The sequence below is a fragment of the Knufia obscura genome, assembly GCF_036327395.1.
Source record: "Knufia obscura strain CCFEE 5817 isolate CBS 148926 chromosome Unknown scaffold_5, whole genome shotgun sequence".
Lineage (NCBI taxonomy): Eukaryota > Fungi > Ascomycota > Eurotiomycetes > Chaetothyriales > Trichomeriaceae > Knufia > Knufia obscura.
The window spans coordinates 1754091-1768891 of record NW_027042691.1 but is presented as its reverse complement, the minus strand read 5'-3'; the positions used below and the strand labels follow the sequence as shown (position 1 = coordinate 1768891).

At 51.3% G+C, this 14801-nt stretch overlaps 7 protein-coding genes across 7 annotated transcripts; 3 read left to right on the top strand and 4 right to left on the bottom strand.

The window, feature by feature from the left end:
- Positions 1 to 194: 194 nt before the first annotated feature.
- Positions 195 to 1337, top strand: OXR1 (oxidation resistance protein 1; the record flags this gene model as incomplete). The annotated part of the gene is made up of 1 exon (XM_064873861.1): positions 195 to 1337. The coding sequence occupies one exon, from the start codon at positions 195 to 197 to the stop codon at positions 1335 to 1337; it is 1143 nt and encodes a 380-aa protein (XP_064730965.1).
- A 2199-nt stretch (positions 1338 to 3536) lies between these two features.
- Positions 3537 to 4501, top strand: FCR1_1 (Fluconazole resistance protein 1; the record flags this gene model as incomplete). Its single annotated transcript, XM_064873860.1, has 2 exons — positions 3537 to 3745; positions 3799 to 4501. 2 exons carry the CDS (start codon positions 3537 to 3539, stop codon positions 4499 to 4501), a joined length of 912 nt encoding a protein of 303 aa, XP_064730964.1.
- Positions 4502 to 6325: 1824 nt separating this feature from the next.
- Positions 6326 to 7403, top strand: PMZ80_005439 (uncharacterized protein; the record flags this gene model as incomplete). Its single annotated transcript, XM_064873859.1, has 2 exons — positions 6326 to 6846; positions 6902 to 7403. The coding sequence occupies 2 exons, from the start codon at positions 6326 to 6328 to the stop codon at positions 7401 to 7403; spliced, it is 1023 nt and encodes a 340-aa protein (XP_064730963.1).
- Positions 7404 to 9988: 2585 nt separating this feature from the next.
- Positions 9989 to 10913, bottom strand: PMZ80_005438 (uncharacterized protein; the record flags this gene model as incomplete). The annotated part of the gene is made up of 3 exons (XM_064873858.1): positions 9989 to 10537; positions 10581 to 10707; positions 10756 to 10913. The coding sequence occupies 3 exons, from the start codon at positions 10911 to 10913 to the stop codon at positions 9989 to 9991; spliced, it is 834 nt and encodes a 277-aa protein (XP_064730962.1).
- Positions 10914 to 11259: 346 nt separating this feature from the next.
- On the bottom strand, positions 11260 to 11968 carry PMZ80_005437 (uncharacterized protein; the record flags this gene model as incomplete). Its single annotated transcript, XM_064873857.1, has 2 exons — positions 11260 to 11686; positions 11928 to 11968. 2 exons carry the CDS (start codon positions 11966 to 11968, stop codon positions 11260 to 11262), a joined length of 468 nt encoding a protein of 155 aa, XP_064730961.1.
- A 390-nt stretch (positions 11969 to 12358) lies between these two features.
- Positions 12359 to 12895, bottom strand: PMZ80_005436 (uncharacterized protein; the record flags this gene model as incomplete). The annotated part of the gene is made up of 2 exons (XM_064873856.1): positions 12359 to 12774; positions 12889 to 12895. 2 exons carry the CDS (start codon positions 12893 to 12895, stop codon positions 12359 to 12361), a joined length of 423 nt encoding a protein of 140 aa, XP_064730960.1.
- Positions 12896 to 13715: 820 nt separating this feature from the next.
- On the bottom strand, positions 13716 to 14478 carry PMZ80_005435 (uncharacterized protein; the record flags this gene model as incomplete). The annotated part of the gene is made up of 2 exons (XM_064873855.1): positions 13716 to 14180; positions 14470 to 14478. The coding sequence occupies 2 exons, from the start codon at positions 14476 to 14478 to the stop codon at positions 13716 to 13718; spliced, it is 474 nt and encodes a 157-aa protein (XP_064730959.1).
- Between the last annotated feature and the right edge of the window lie 323 nt (positions 14479 to 14801).

Sequence of the window (14801 nt, the reverse complement as noted above, 5' to 3'; positions counted from 1 at the left end):
CGCCAGGCAACTGAAGTCTAGCAGCCTCTAAAGGTGATACCGATGCAGGGTCCGGCACGATCCATACAAAAGAAGTTACTCCAGCCAGTGCCGTTGCTTTGTGCTCGTGCCTGCGCTCTGTTGATGTTGATCAGATGTCCGTTTCTACTGAACTTAGCCCAGCCGCTCTTTTGTCCTTGTGAGTCGCCACATTCATGGCCTCGAGATCGTCAATCAACAATCTCTCTTCAGACCAACAACACTCTTCCGAAAAGACGAAGACAGGGCTCGCCGCCAACCCGCACAACCCAAGTTCAGCAGCATACCTCGCCTACCCAGTCAAGCATGTGGTCTCGAGTCTCTACAGACGCATGACCGAGCCGCCCGACCAGCCTGTTAACCGACTACTCGAAGCACCAGCCCTGCCGCAGAAGCAAGCAGCAATGTTCATGCCTCAACGTCGTCCATCACCTTTCCAGCCGCCTCCGCTGACCTCCCTCGACCTGTCGCACAATCTTTCGGAGTCCCAAGCGGAGAGTCTACTATTGACGCGCTCTCTTGCAGAAGAGATCCGTCTGTTAGTCCCTCCCCGACTGCAGCTGGTAGACTCATGGCGCCTAGCCTACAATCTACAGCTGCATGGCTCATCACTAGGCACGCTCTACGATCACTGTGATAGGGTGCTCGGTGCTTTAGGCTCTACAAAGAGAGGCGGCTTTGTCCTCGTAGTACAAGATGGAAGCGAGTCGGCTGACGCAGGTTCGGTTTTCGGTGCCTACCTGACCGATGCGCCCAAGCCTGCTCAGCATTACTTTGGCACTGGAGAGTGCTTTCTGTGGCGAGCCAGCATCTTACCTTCGCTTGGTAACATTTCTGCCAAGTCAAAGGCAGAAAAGCCGGCCTCGCCGCCCTCAGAAGATCTATTAGAGCTAGCAGGGCTACCACCACCTCCTAGCGCCGACACAACCCATGCCCAGAGAACGACCACTGTTCGAGGAGAGCGACGACGCTCCTCAGCTGCAACCTCTCCAACCTTTTCCACCAAGCCTTTCACACCTTTCGCAAACGGTCAGCACGGTTTACGGCCGGCTTCTCCTATCCCATCTGGTATCTCAACGCCAGATCGCATTCGCTTCAAAGCATTCCCGTATAGTGGAGTGAACGACTTCATGATCTATTGTCAACGCGACTACCTTTCGGTTGGTGGTGGTGATGGGCATTATGGTCTCTGGCTTGACAATGATCTGGAGAATGGCATTAGTGAATCTTGTCCCACATTCGGCAACGAGCCCCTGAGCGACGAAGGCAAGAAGTTTGACGTGCTTGGTGTCGAGATCTGGTACGTTGGCGGCTCCTGAATGTGAATACGAAGCAAGCAAACCACGACTATTTGTTCTGCAACACCGGCAGCGAGCAGTCAGCATGTTCCGATGGGTACACTGACTCATTGACGGTGTTCGCGTCATGATGTTGTTCCGCGTCAATAAAAAGTCAATAGGTCGTTGCTCTTGGAAGACAAGTGGTTTTGCCGATCCCATCAAGCAACGCCCGCAGATGGCAGATGTGCGCCCAAAGATCGGGCTTTCGAAAGAGCCATACCAAAGAGGACTTCCCGAGCATCACAAGCATTGTCAAGCTTACTACGAAGAGCTTGACCTTGCTTGTGGCCATGCACATGCATTACTACTGCCAAGGCCGAAGAGCACCAAGGGGCTAGCATTTGCATAGTCAGCCCAGATGTGTCGCGCTGCCGCCGCTCAAATGCAGGTAGCGTAGTGACCCTCGGCACAGTACCTTGCCTGGTCTGAAGACACCGATCCTTTCGAGGTACAGCTGCCGCTTATCAAAAGGAGGGGCCTACTTACCTGGTGGATTTGCTCCCTACGCAGTAGCAGATCGCCTGCTGTTTCGGTAGAGGCTGCACAACTGTTGGACTTATATCCTCCGCTTACGCTCGTGTGCTCAAAGCACAAATTGCTTAGGTAAGAGGAACTGCAAGCAAGAACAGCCAATCAAAATCATGCTTCGCAACTGCCCGTTTGGTGTGATGCATAGAGCAAGGCAATAATGTATCGAAAACATAGCTTGGTTGCTGGCGCGTGCTCGTCCGCTTTCTCGACGGCTAACGACCAGCGTACTTGGACCAACAGCTTCTCTCATAGATGCTAGTCAAGTATGATCGGGGCATCTGCGTGATATCGACCTGCTCAGGATCGATAGGATACGACTACCGGCCAAGGGGAAATGCGGCCTCTGGTGTCCCTGAAGATTAGTCAGGTTTTCATGGAGCGCGGTCAAAATATCCGGATGGCAGGCAGAAGCAGTAATTCAACAACCTGATCTGTTCTCGAGCAACCAAAAGCCGGACAGAACTTTTGCTGTGAGTGAGTTGCAGTCCTCGCGATTGCCTGAGAATTGTGCATAATTGCCAAGAGGCACAACGAACCTGCGGTGACTGCTCTTGACATTTCAATGTTACAAGCGCAAACGTAATCCCGCAAATTGTGACAAGCCAGCATCCGTCTCGTCTCAGAATCTGCATCCTCGAATTTCATCCTTCGCAATCTCGTTCAGCGGTGCCGAGTGCCGTGAGCCTTCTTCATCAGCGAGTCTTATTATCACGATCGATCTGTATGTTCTCGGAATTAAGATGTCATCGGCGAGTCTAGAACCATACATGCAGACAAGCCACGAATGTGCTGGCGGAAGAATAATGCTATGCTAATAATGAAATCCTCCAGGATGTGGTCACAAGCATAGTCATGGCTCATTCGACAACGAAGTGCTCACGTAATGTCAGGCATTTTGCGCCTACAGTACTTCACGCACTCCCCTCGGCGTCGCTCAGTAGTCACTGGTACCTGATCGGTCCTTGGTGCGCTTGTCGTATCTGTGCCTGTCACCATATTTCAAGCAGTGCTAGCGCGCTACTGCCGTAAGTGCATGATTTGGATTCCTTATTTCCTTCCAGCAGACCACGACTACAATGCATTGCACCGCCAGCAAGCCCAAGCAAGCTCCCTGCATTGGACCCTTTTCCGACCAAATTCAACCATGTCTTTTCGTCCTGATACATCGATAAGGTTCGTCCGTGGTGGGTCCCTTCATAACGTCTTCTGCTTCCGGATATGGAACATGACACAATAATGCCGAACACGAACACGCCAGCTGCTAGCATTTTACCAGGCCCGATCTTCTTCACAAACTGTCCGCCTTACTACTGAATACTAAGCAGCACTGAAAACTTAAATGAACCCTAAACATTGGCTGCTTCTGCTCATGGGCCCCCCGTCTCCATATCCTGCAGCTTTCAGTCATGCGATCACTACTGCTGGCTGGCCCACTATGCGCTTTAGTGTACAGGCCCTTCTTACTAACGCGACTGCTGAGTATAAGTGACTTGTCAGTCCACTAATCAAGCTGTGAGCATATAACCATTGCACACCCTGTCATCTACTACTGAGCCCCTCTTGACTCCCGGTGACGAACTAAAGTCACATCAAAGTTGGAACCATTCATAATCACAACAACTGTGCCAGCTATACAGCCATTCCGTTATGGGCAGCAGAACAACGTCTCCGCCAGCCGAGCCTTCGTCACCATCAGATGGCGGCATCAGGAAACGAGTATGTAAAGCATGCGACCGCTGCCGTTTGAAGAAGTCGAAGTGCGATGGTTCGACCCCTTGCAGTCGATGCAAAGCAGATAATGCGATATGCGTATTCGGCGAACGCAAGAAATCCCATGACAAGGTCTATCCGAAGGGGTAAGTTGTTTCGAGTGGGTTGTCAACAGTGATTTGCTGACTGCTGAACTCAGCTACGTTGAGATGCTCGAAAACCAACAACTGCAACTCGTGCACGGGATACAGGAGCTCTATCGTCGTCTCAAGAACGGAGAAGGCTGGAGTGGTGCACCACTAAAGGAGATAAATGGCACGCCCTTGACTCATGATCTCCTTGAGCGGCTGGGAGCTTTGAAACAAGAGGGCCAAGCAGAATCAGCACAGTTCGAAGACGACTTTGGAACCCTTCAAAGCAGGCTTTTAGCAAATGGTGCTGGATTCATGAAACGCGAGATGTCCTTCGACGCCAGTTCCGAAGGAGATCTATCACCCATGTTCGAACCTGCTGTACAGTATAAGCCTGCCTTCACCAACCCATTCAACAACCATTTCCCGCCAACGCCTCCAATGAACAGCCCTCATCCATTGACTATCAAGACGAGTTCGCCTCTAAAGACACAGATGAATACCTCAACACCTTCCTCGATACCAGATTTTCTGCAGGAAAGCCCATGGCAACCAGACCCGCTTAACATTGCAGGCATGGACTGCAACATGACATACGAACCATCGGCTTTCGATACCAACATGCAAGCTATGTTCCTGGCTGAACAAACGTCGGCGCAAACATACCAGCGTCGTACGGATTTAGCAGTCAATCCCTGTATGACGATGAAAAGCTGGGATGAGCCGTATGACAACACGCAACAATATTTCCAAGGCGGTATCTTCACATGATTGACGATTAACGACGACCGACTACGAGTGAGGTCACGACTCAACCAAATTCGTGTGCAGAATGCTTGCCTTTGGTAGGTTGACTGATAGGCGGCTAAGATCTGGAGCTCGGATATGAATTCCAAACCACCGATACGATATGAACAAGGAGTGTTTCGACCAGGGACTTGCATGACTTAGCGTGGTGTTGGAGGATAATTTGAACTTTCTTGCATACGATGACCGACCTCTGATCAATACAGACGGACGGCATTTGTTGGCATTTGTTGGCATTTGCATGGCGTCAAGACGACCAAGAACCTACCTGGCGATTGACTAAGCCGTCTTGCTTGAGGCAGCTCGATGCTCAGTGCCATGGGTTGCAGTAACCTAGGTGAATCCAATCGAAACTGTCCTTTTGAACGAACATTCATAATTCGGAACTCACACCTCCGCATTTCCGTTTCCGCTCAACGGCGTTTGTCGATCTTCATGGAGCCTACAGCGAGGAGCAATTTTCTGGTGCTCAGGCAGTAAGAACTAACTGTGCACGTTCTTGGACGGGACGTATGGCAATTGACATCAGCATACTGCGCAGAGATACATCACTCTCACTGCTTTCTGTGGTGTGCTCTCGAGAAATGCCGTGATGTCCAAACCCACGCATCCGGTGCTGATGTCATGCGCCAAATTGATATGGCAAGACGGTCAAACCTTGAGGCTCTGGCCTGCAAGCTCTGAACCAGCATATGCTTTGCGGATTCAAATTGTCGCTGTTCCTACCAGGCCTTGTTCAGTCTAGGTATCAACACGAAATCATGAAATCACGGAATCACTGTTCCATCGTGCCTTCGTCAAGTACGCACCGCTCAGCTGCCATGGACGTTGCGACCAGCAGAGCCTCCTCTGAGCCGCACTCTCACCTACCAAAAAATAGCCTTTCGTGGCTGATTTAAGTTTGGCCTTTCCATGCTCTCACACATTGCACCAAGCTATCAATCTTCTAGTAATGCAGTACCTTTTATGCACAACTTGTCGACTCGACTTCATGCTAGCATAATACTAACGCACGATGGCGTGTATGCTCTAAGTGATCATTACGAGTAGACAGGTGCAAGTTTTGAGCGCAAGCTCTCTGCTTATCGAGAGGCGTATCGGGTATAGCTTCCGCCCCCAGAAAGCCGCCTGGAGAATCGAGAAATTTGATCAGCTTCCGCTACAAGGCGCTACACTCTCCAAAGCGCAGGTGTTAACATGAGTTTCATCAGGAACATGCCCTGCGCTTCTTTGCAGTAGTGGGTGTTACCGCTTGAGTATAATAGTAGGTGAACTGTAGCTCAAACAAAGGTGTCTAAACACCACGTGGGATTGATCATGGAAGACAAGGATTACGAATGACGTGCATTTGAGATGCGACTGAAGATCCGCGAGACGAGAGAAGAAAGATCCATGTTGAAACTACACGAGAACCACGCTCAACAACTCTTCAGAGCTCCAAGAGGTTCGAGCATCGATGTAAGAGCTCGTTGAGTCTACGAAACAACATATTCCGACACGCCGTCTTGATAATTTTGCCTATATTCGCTCAACGATCATCAGAAATCAACCGTACACTGCTACAAGTAGAATGCTCCTGCCCCTCAGTGGGATGCGTTCTTGCTCTCTTCGTCACAACTTGCCAACTGCTCGAATGTGCCTGCAGCTTCAACGATTCTTAAATCTTAGTTTTTCTTGTTGAGTACTACAAGCAGAGCCTTTGACGCCAACACCTCCACCCTCTCTCGGCGTGCACTATCGCGAAAGTCTTTTCAGCCGCATTCTCAATTGACCACCTCCCCACCCACGATGACATCCTCAGCGTCCAATCCGGCCCGCGATTCGTCCGTTAAGTTCTTGCCGCAAGGTGCTATCATACAAGAATTCATCGTTGGTGGGCAGAATATCGTTTTGGGTTTTCCCTCGGCCAATGCATACACTTACCTCAATGCTCCATTCTTTGGCGAGACAATTGGTCGAGTCGCAAACCGCGTCAAGGATGGCCTCATCAAGGACTTGAACGGCAAGGAGGTTCAGCTAGCAAGAAACAACGGCCCTAACCACTTGCATGGGGGTTCTGTTGGCTGGGGTAAGAGAATATTCAAGGGCCCGCAACCAATGAACAAAGATGGAAAAGAGACTGTACAGTTCACATATGTAAGTCCTCACGGCGAGGAGGGATATCCTGGTACCGTGGAGTTGCGAGTGTGGTACTCGACTTCAGAGCAGGTCGATGGTGGCATCACCAAGATTGTTCTTGATATGGAGTACGAAGCAGAGTTAGTGGGCAAAGAATGCGAAGAGACTGCTATCAACATCACTAATCACAGGTGAGTCAAACTACTGCACTGTTCAAAGGTAGGCAATGCTAACATGGTTTGACAGCTACTTCAATCTATCGGGCGGATCCACGATAGAAGGCACAGAAGTTGTTTTAGGGACAGACCAGCACTTACCAGTTGACAGCGGAGACATTCCACTTGGGGGCGTCGAGAAGTACCCAGACATCTCTGCGAATGAGCCCTTTGTCCTGGGGCCGAAAGAGCCTGATGTTGACCATTGTTTCATTATGGACACAGATGCACGATCTGTACCAGTAGACACTCGGAGCCGTCCACTGTCAAGACTGATTGCGTTGTCGCATAAAGATACAGGACTACACTTGGAAGTCCACAGCACTGAACCGGCTTTCCAGTTCTACACTGGTAGGCATATCAATGTTCCTGCCTCGGAGCATGGTCCTCAACGAGCCGCACGATCAGGATTATGTGTTGAGCCCAGCCGCTACATCGACGCCATCAATCGTCCTGAGTGGCGCGATATGTGTATTCTCAAGCAAGGCGAGAAGTATGGCTCTCGTACGAGGTATGTTGCTTGGAAGGCATGATCGATCGATCGCAGCACGATTATGTCTTCCGATGGGTCATGCGAACTGCTCGGCATATTCAGTGAGCGCTTCTAGCAAGATCAGCGAACTGCAGTAAGTACGTGAATCTGCCACATGCGCGACACTACAGCAAGCCACGTTTTCTTGGTGTCCAAACCATTCAGAGCCGCATCGATAGCGTTATATGAGAGGGCACGGCCCTTTCGCCCTCCACCGGGGGCCACTCGCTACATACAGATTCATGTAATGCATTCTAGCCTGCACCTGCCTCCATGGTGAGGTTCTGTGCGCTGAGACCAAATGCTCTAGACCTTGCTTCCACAACCCGGTGACACTTCTTCACGATCTGCAGTATCGTTGCACGTGGTAGCGGATATAGCATTATGCCCAACGTCATTGGGTGTTACTGACATAAGAAGCCATCTAATGCACGAATCAAACAGTCCGTTCATTGATCGGTGCAACAGGCTCGAAACACTTCTTGCTGCCTCACTGAAATGGCATCCTCCTATGTCCCCCGTCTTTGCCTTGTACGGGAGATTGCTGGGCTGTGCGAAGATTGAAGAAGTTCGTCAGTAGTCGCCAAGCACAAAAATTGTTGTGAGGATGACGTCCAGGTGGGAAAGGCATGCGGCTCCGGCGGCTTCAACCTTTTCATACTCGGCGCTAGAAGACTTCGATACTTCTTCGCACGATTGAGAGTCTCCATTATTGGCAGCGACTACAAGTGCGTTCAGCAGTCATGTTTGCAGAGGACTGGCGTCCACCCACTCGAGAAAATGTACACGATGTACGACCAAGAGTGCGAGTTCGAGGCACTACTGCGCCTCGGAGTCGGAGACTGGTAACGCGAGACTCGGCACGTCAGACATCCATAGGCCAGGGCAGGGAATATAATTCCAGGCACCTGCACCCGAGTGGCAAAATCACGGTCGGGGAGATTGAACGGCGTGTGCATAACACCGGAATTTATTTCACGACAATTATGCGCGAAAGAAAGACGCTGTCATTACACGATGATCTTTGCTTGCTTGAGTATTAGCTTTACGAGGGAAAGCAAACCCTTCTTCGCCAAGTCTGCCTCGAAACCTGGTAAAGATTCCTTCTGCTCGACCAACCGGAGCAAGTCTTTGGACATGCACGAATGTCCTTCTCAGAAAAGTCGCATCGTCACCTACATCAATAGCAGACAATGATGGCGAGTCTCGCGTGTCTATCGCGTCGATACAACATGCGTTCCTTCGCTTTGCCCGATCCCGCCAACTCACTATCGTGCGCGAAAGCGACTCTGGTGGCTTGCAATCAAGCTGCTTTAAGCCGCCCCTGTCACACGACGCGAAGGAAATCGTCTCGCTCGTATGCTGATTGGCTGACCACGGCTTACTCACCATCGTGGCTTGTTGCTCAGTCATATCAGGCCCTATTGGTCATTGTTTCGGCTACTCGTCCTAACGTTGTGCGGGCTCGTGCGAACGATGTCCTCATGCAGTACTTGAGTACTGATACTGAGCTCATGCTTCAATCTGGCTAAGTGCGCTAACCCCGAAACTCATGGGACTAGGTGCATGAAATACAGTAGCAGGGGCCTGGCAATGCCACTCATGCTTGGCGATGGCGAAGATGCTGCTGGTATCTGGACTGCCTAGCCACGTGGCTTCAGGATCCTGGACCCTGGGTAGTCGCAAGCACCAAGTAAGGTCTGAGACGACCAGATCACGGGGCCCCCCAGGGGATGCTAACAAGGCTAGTCGCCTTCATACTGATTGAAGCACAGACACATCCATCCCAGCGAGCAGTGCCTCCACAAGAAGGTCAAAAACACCATGCAAGAAAGTCGCTCATATCAAAGCCAGGTCGAGGATTTGCTTCGGAAGCGAGAACGACCGATAGACTAATCACGACTAGGTACCTTAGCTTGGTTGCCTGATTCCTGGAATAGCATCCCCCAGGATTGCAAGCGACGCGCGGTTGATTCAGCGAAGATGTGCATTGCAGCTTACGGACTGTGGAGGATGCAAGCAGCGCTCGGTAAATCCAATCTCGGAAAGTACTGAGCACTTTGCGGGTTCGGGGGGTTTCTACCTCCGCATCTTTGTTCCGCAGATCTAGCTGTACGACACCCCAGGCAAGCAGCAATGGAAGCGTGCAGTCGATTCGGCAGCAGCGCTATGCCAGATCTGGAGTCGCAGCGACTAGACCGCCAACAAGCGCCAAGGTCATGAGAGGTGCAAGAACAAGGCCTGTTATGAGAAACATTGACATGAGGCTTAGCATCAGGGCTCGTCTCACTGACAAAAGAGCGCGATTTTCAATGTTCACCTACGAAACTCCCCCCAGAAACCCACTGGTCTTGTGAGCATCGATCTGCGTGCTTGGAGTGTCCCGCAACTTTGCAAGGCAAGCAAATGCGTGTGGTGATTAAGCATCACGCAAGATGAGCAAGCATTTACGCGGGATACTGACGACTCACAGACACCTAGCTCATCCCCATTCTCTCCAGGCAGGGCAATGCTACAAGTCCACCCTCAGCCGTCCTATGCTCCTGCGCCCAGCTCCCGACTGCCAACTTGGCCCCAATCGAGCCATCATCGCCTGCCTCTCACGATCTGTATGCCGCTGCCAGTGCCAGTCCCAGTACCACCAGGCAACAACCCCGCCCGCTGCCCCAGGAGATCCTCCGCCGTCTTAGCCTTAACCTCCAACTTCTTCATAAACGCAATCCCGAACTCCCGATTCTCCCATATATATCTCTGAAACTCCTCGTCGTCAAGATTCGAGCCTGCGTGCTGCGCGCAGCCTTCTACTAGAGATGAATGGAGATCCGCAGTATCACCCGGGTACTCCGTTGACCAGGACCAGGCCGCATCAAGCCAGTTGACGGTTGGATTTGTGCTTGGGCCGTCGCGGTCTTCGTCTTTCGTGGGCCAGGGTGTGTCTCTGTTCAGTGCGATGAGTTTCGCTTTGCTCGCGGCGCGCAGGGGTGGTAAGTCGTATTTGTCGGCTATGATGAAGGCTTGCTGGACTACTTTTCGGGTTGGGAGGGGTGGGATGGTGAGGGTGTAAAGGTAGTGGAGCATGCTGTCGATTGCGGCTTTGGGGTCGTCGTCCAGGGTTATGAGTTGGGATTTTGCTTCCTGGGTTTGTTAGAGGTGAGCGGGTGATGGAGAGGAGATGTACCTTGTATTCGTCGGTGCAGGTTATTTTGAAGAACTTGCATCGTGGGACTAGGATCGCTCGGCGGACTTTCCAGGTTGTGTCGTTGGACTGGATGGTGAGGTCGGAGAAGGTGCCCTCCGGGAGCAGTCTGCAAGTGGGTATTAATCATTGTTCAGCTTGATGATGGCATGCATACTTTAGCTGGGCTTTGGTGAGGTCTGACTGTGTGGGCGGGAGTGGAAGGCCGCCGCTCGAGTCCGGCCCACTATGCTGGCCACGATTGCCGACGGCATGAGAGACTGTACCTGCGGGTGGTGAGCGCACTGCTAAGGGGCGTGAGGAGGGATTGGCCATGAGGTCGATGGGATAAGTGCGTATTCTAGACAGGGCTGATGCTGGTAGTAGGCGGAAGCTTCGTGAGCCTGTTGCTTATGGTCACAGGTAGCCGTGCTAGGGTTGGTGAGTAGATTCAAAGGTAGAGCGGTATTTTCAGTGGTACTTGTACAACTCCTTGTCTATGCTTGACAGTATAGCAAGCAACTGGTGATGTGGGACACAAGCAAGCAGCAAGCATTGTCTTCAACCGCTGCACTGCTTTCGCGCTTTATGCCTTTGCTCTGTCGCTCGACCACTCATGTTGTCCGACAAACATCTTCTCACCAGCTATCATGCAGGTCATCTCAAACGCCACACTGTACGATCACCCTTTCGCCTCTTTGATCACTGCCTTCACGAACGCCAGATTGAACCCTCTGTTCTCCCATAACAGATCTTGGAAAAGAGTGTCTTCGATCAAGATGTCTGCCACACTGGCAAGGTACGCGAACAGTAATGTCCGGATACCAATTGCATTCTTGATTTGCCAGCTCCAGACTCTCTCGAAGAAGTCGACCCATTGTCTCTTGCCCAGATCAGTCAGTGCATGCCATCTAGGGACATTTCGTTGGATGGAAGACTCGATAGCTTTGCGGCCGCCGTCATGGAGAGCTGGAAGGTCGTACTTGTCACCAAGCAGCATGCACTTTTCAGCGTCACCTGTACGTTCCAGGTTTGGGACTTCGAGGGTATACAGGTAGAGTAACATCAAGTCGACAGCATCTGGATGGTCGTCATGGAGGGTGATGACCCTGGACTGTGCTTCCTATGCAGCCAGATTAGTCACAGTAAGTGTTTCGAGGGTTGACCGACCTTGAACCCTCCACTGGTGGCAACTCGGAAGAATTCGCATCGCTGCGACAGTATTGCGCTCTGACATTTCCACGTGCGATCGCCGCTTTTGATCGTAATGTCGCTAGTGACGGGCTTCCGAAGTAATCTGGATGAGTCCATTGAGCAATTCGTAAGAGACAAGTTGAGCGAGTGTCATACCTCTTCTGCGCTTCGACCAGGCTTCGGTCCTCCTTAGCCATTGCTAGAGAGAATGAATTGGTGTCGATGATCGGGTAGCTGGAGCATAGATAGCAGAGTATTTGCAGATGCTTGTAATGAGATGCTGTAATTCAGTGGATGAGTAGTGCTTGTTGGTCACCGGTAGGCTCAGAGAAGCGTGTGCGCAGCTGAAGATTTGTATTGAGGATGAACAGAAAGTTGAGGTGAAGGTCAGCCGAGCACTTTCCAATTGCAACGCAATTTACTTATTTGGTAGGAACGTTAGTACGACAGGTACGCCATATTTGATCGGTCAGCTTCTGTCCCAGCTTCAATGCATTTATCGAGTTTGTGCGGTTCTTCGGCACCTTTGCCGTACGACCGTAGCGTGTCATCGTACCTGTACAACGGTGCTTTTCGTGCTTCCCATCTCACTCTGCTCTTTCCTCGCCCAGAGCTCGCAACAAATCCACCACGAAATCGCTGTTTACGCGGACCAGAGTTTCGAAACCATCAAGCCCGACGATTGTATCGAAATTGCCAACAAGACCGTTCAGGATGGTCTCCTTGGCCAGTGACGCACCTTGAATCTCCCAACCCCAGATACCATTAATCCAATCGAAAAGCTCTGCAGCAGGCGGCGCCTGAACTGCCATCACTCTATGGATGCACAAGTAGACCCAAGCGTACCCCAAATTTCGCAGAGGCGGCACATTGTACTTGTCCCCGAGCTTGAAAGCCGAATGTGCTCTTTGCAAGCGATCCCTCAGGCAGACCTCGTTCATCTTCGGAAGCTCGGCCGTATAGAGATAGAGCAGAAACATGTCTATGGCTTCTGGATCATCATCTGGTAGGTCGATCGTCCGCGTTTCCGCTTCCTACCAGAACATGGTTAGCGAGATTGAGGTTGCCAAGGTATGTCCGGAAGATCGAGCCAAAGGCTATGGCCTGCAAGACTCACCGACCATGGACCACTGCAAGCCGCTTCGAAGAATTCACATCTTTGCGCTAAGACTGCGCGGTGACACCACCAAGTCCTGCTTCCGCAGACGACGGTCAAGTCACTGAACTTTGCGTTTCGCAAGAGTCTGGAGGACGTCAGAAGGGTACTGAAGACGACCCTCGATAGAATTCACCTTTCTTGCTGGAATGCAAGCCCGCCTGGCGTGACGGGCAGCTGTGCCGATACTGGTACCTGACCACTTCTGAACACAACAGTGATCTTGGAACCTTCTGTAACATTGTACTGGTCGATGGATTGACTCCCATCGCCGAGTGTATGGCGATTGTGCGTCAGTAGAAGCCGCGAGGCGAACCGGTCCACGGTTGCAGCTGCTATTTTGTGCTTGAGCTGATTGACAGTATCTGCAGGCTCAGCGGTGACAGTGAATTCGATTTGAGAGCGTCCTGATTGTGATTTGCATCTTGTATGCTTGGGCTTGACTCGAGCAGGAACAGGGAAATTTCGATAGGAGAATGGATGCTGCGGTTGAAAATCGCTTCCATCGAATAGGTAGAGCAAGATGGTCAGCGAAGAGTCCATCGCGGTGCCATGGTGTCCACTTCCGCTGTATCAACACAGTCATCCAAATAAACACTGTCAACGTGAGCAAGATTTCTGCAGGATGGTCATTCGCAACCATTGACCTGAACTGCATTTCAAATTTGAGCTCACACAGATATCGGTGGTCTATAGAAGGATCTGATCATGGTCGCCTCCGTCTCGTGTGCCGCAAATGTGATATTGGTTCCTGAATTGCCTGTCTTGACGATGCTGCCAGAGCCCTTTCATTTGCTTGTCGCCTTCTTCGCCAGGGCTCGGAGAAACGCCATATTGAAGTCCTTATTATCTTTCAACAACTTCTGGAAAGCTTCATGCTCGATAATCGACACTGATATTTTCATCAGAGCTTCGATCGCACCCCCTCTGATCTTCTCCGAACCACCTTGCTCCCACCTCCACATTCTTGAAAGCCAGTTGATCCAGTTCAATTTGATCTGGTCCGAGCATGTGGACCATAAGGCCAAGTTGTCGCGGACGTTCTGGAGAAGCTGTGATTGACCGTGCTCTTTCAAGATAGGCAGGTTGTACTTGTCGCCTAGCACGAAGCATTGCTCCTCTCCGGTGAATTCGTGCGGGGAAACATCTTTGTTGCTGAGATCCGGGACCTCGAGGGTGTAAAGATACAGGAGCATAACGTTGACACCATCTGGTCTGTCGTCGTCGAGTTTGATGGTTTGTGTTTCAGCTTCCTGGATCAGTAAGCACTTCTGCGTTACGGTCGATTATATGGATGCATATGTGGTCTCGAGAGATTTGCCTGTTCTGGATGTTCGTCGGACATACCTTGAATGGACCACCACAAGCAGCTTTGAAGAATTTACACCTCTGCGTTAGAATAGCGCGTTGGCATTTCCAGATTCTGCCCTTGCAGACAACAGTCAGATCGCTGTGGTCTGGGCTGCGGAGTAGTCTGGATCTCTGTCAGCGGTCAGGCCTCGCGGTCGCTACGATCTTACCTATGCTGGGCTTCCCCCAAACTCTCTGCATTGGTGATCTGGCCAGCTGTAGCCATCTGCAGCACCTCGTGTTGATTCAATCTGACAAGTGCTTGCGCGATTTCAGGTGCACGCCTGTGCAGGACGAATGAGATATTGTTTGTGCGTTCAGGTCAAGCAAGGAGAGGAAATGCGAAAAGGCCGACGCAGCCACGTGAGCAGCAAGTGAAGTGAAGGTCCTGACCTAAAGTGATGAGCAAAGCTGCGCAGAGCTCTACTTGGCTTGCCCAACACTTTTAGAAACGGGTATGGTCGGAAATAGTGGCTTTGAACTTGACTCATCTACCGCAATCGCGACAACTGACCTGAGCCGCA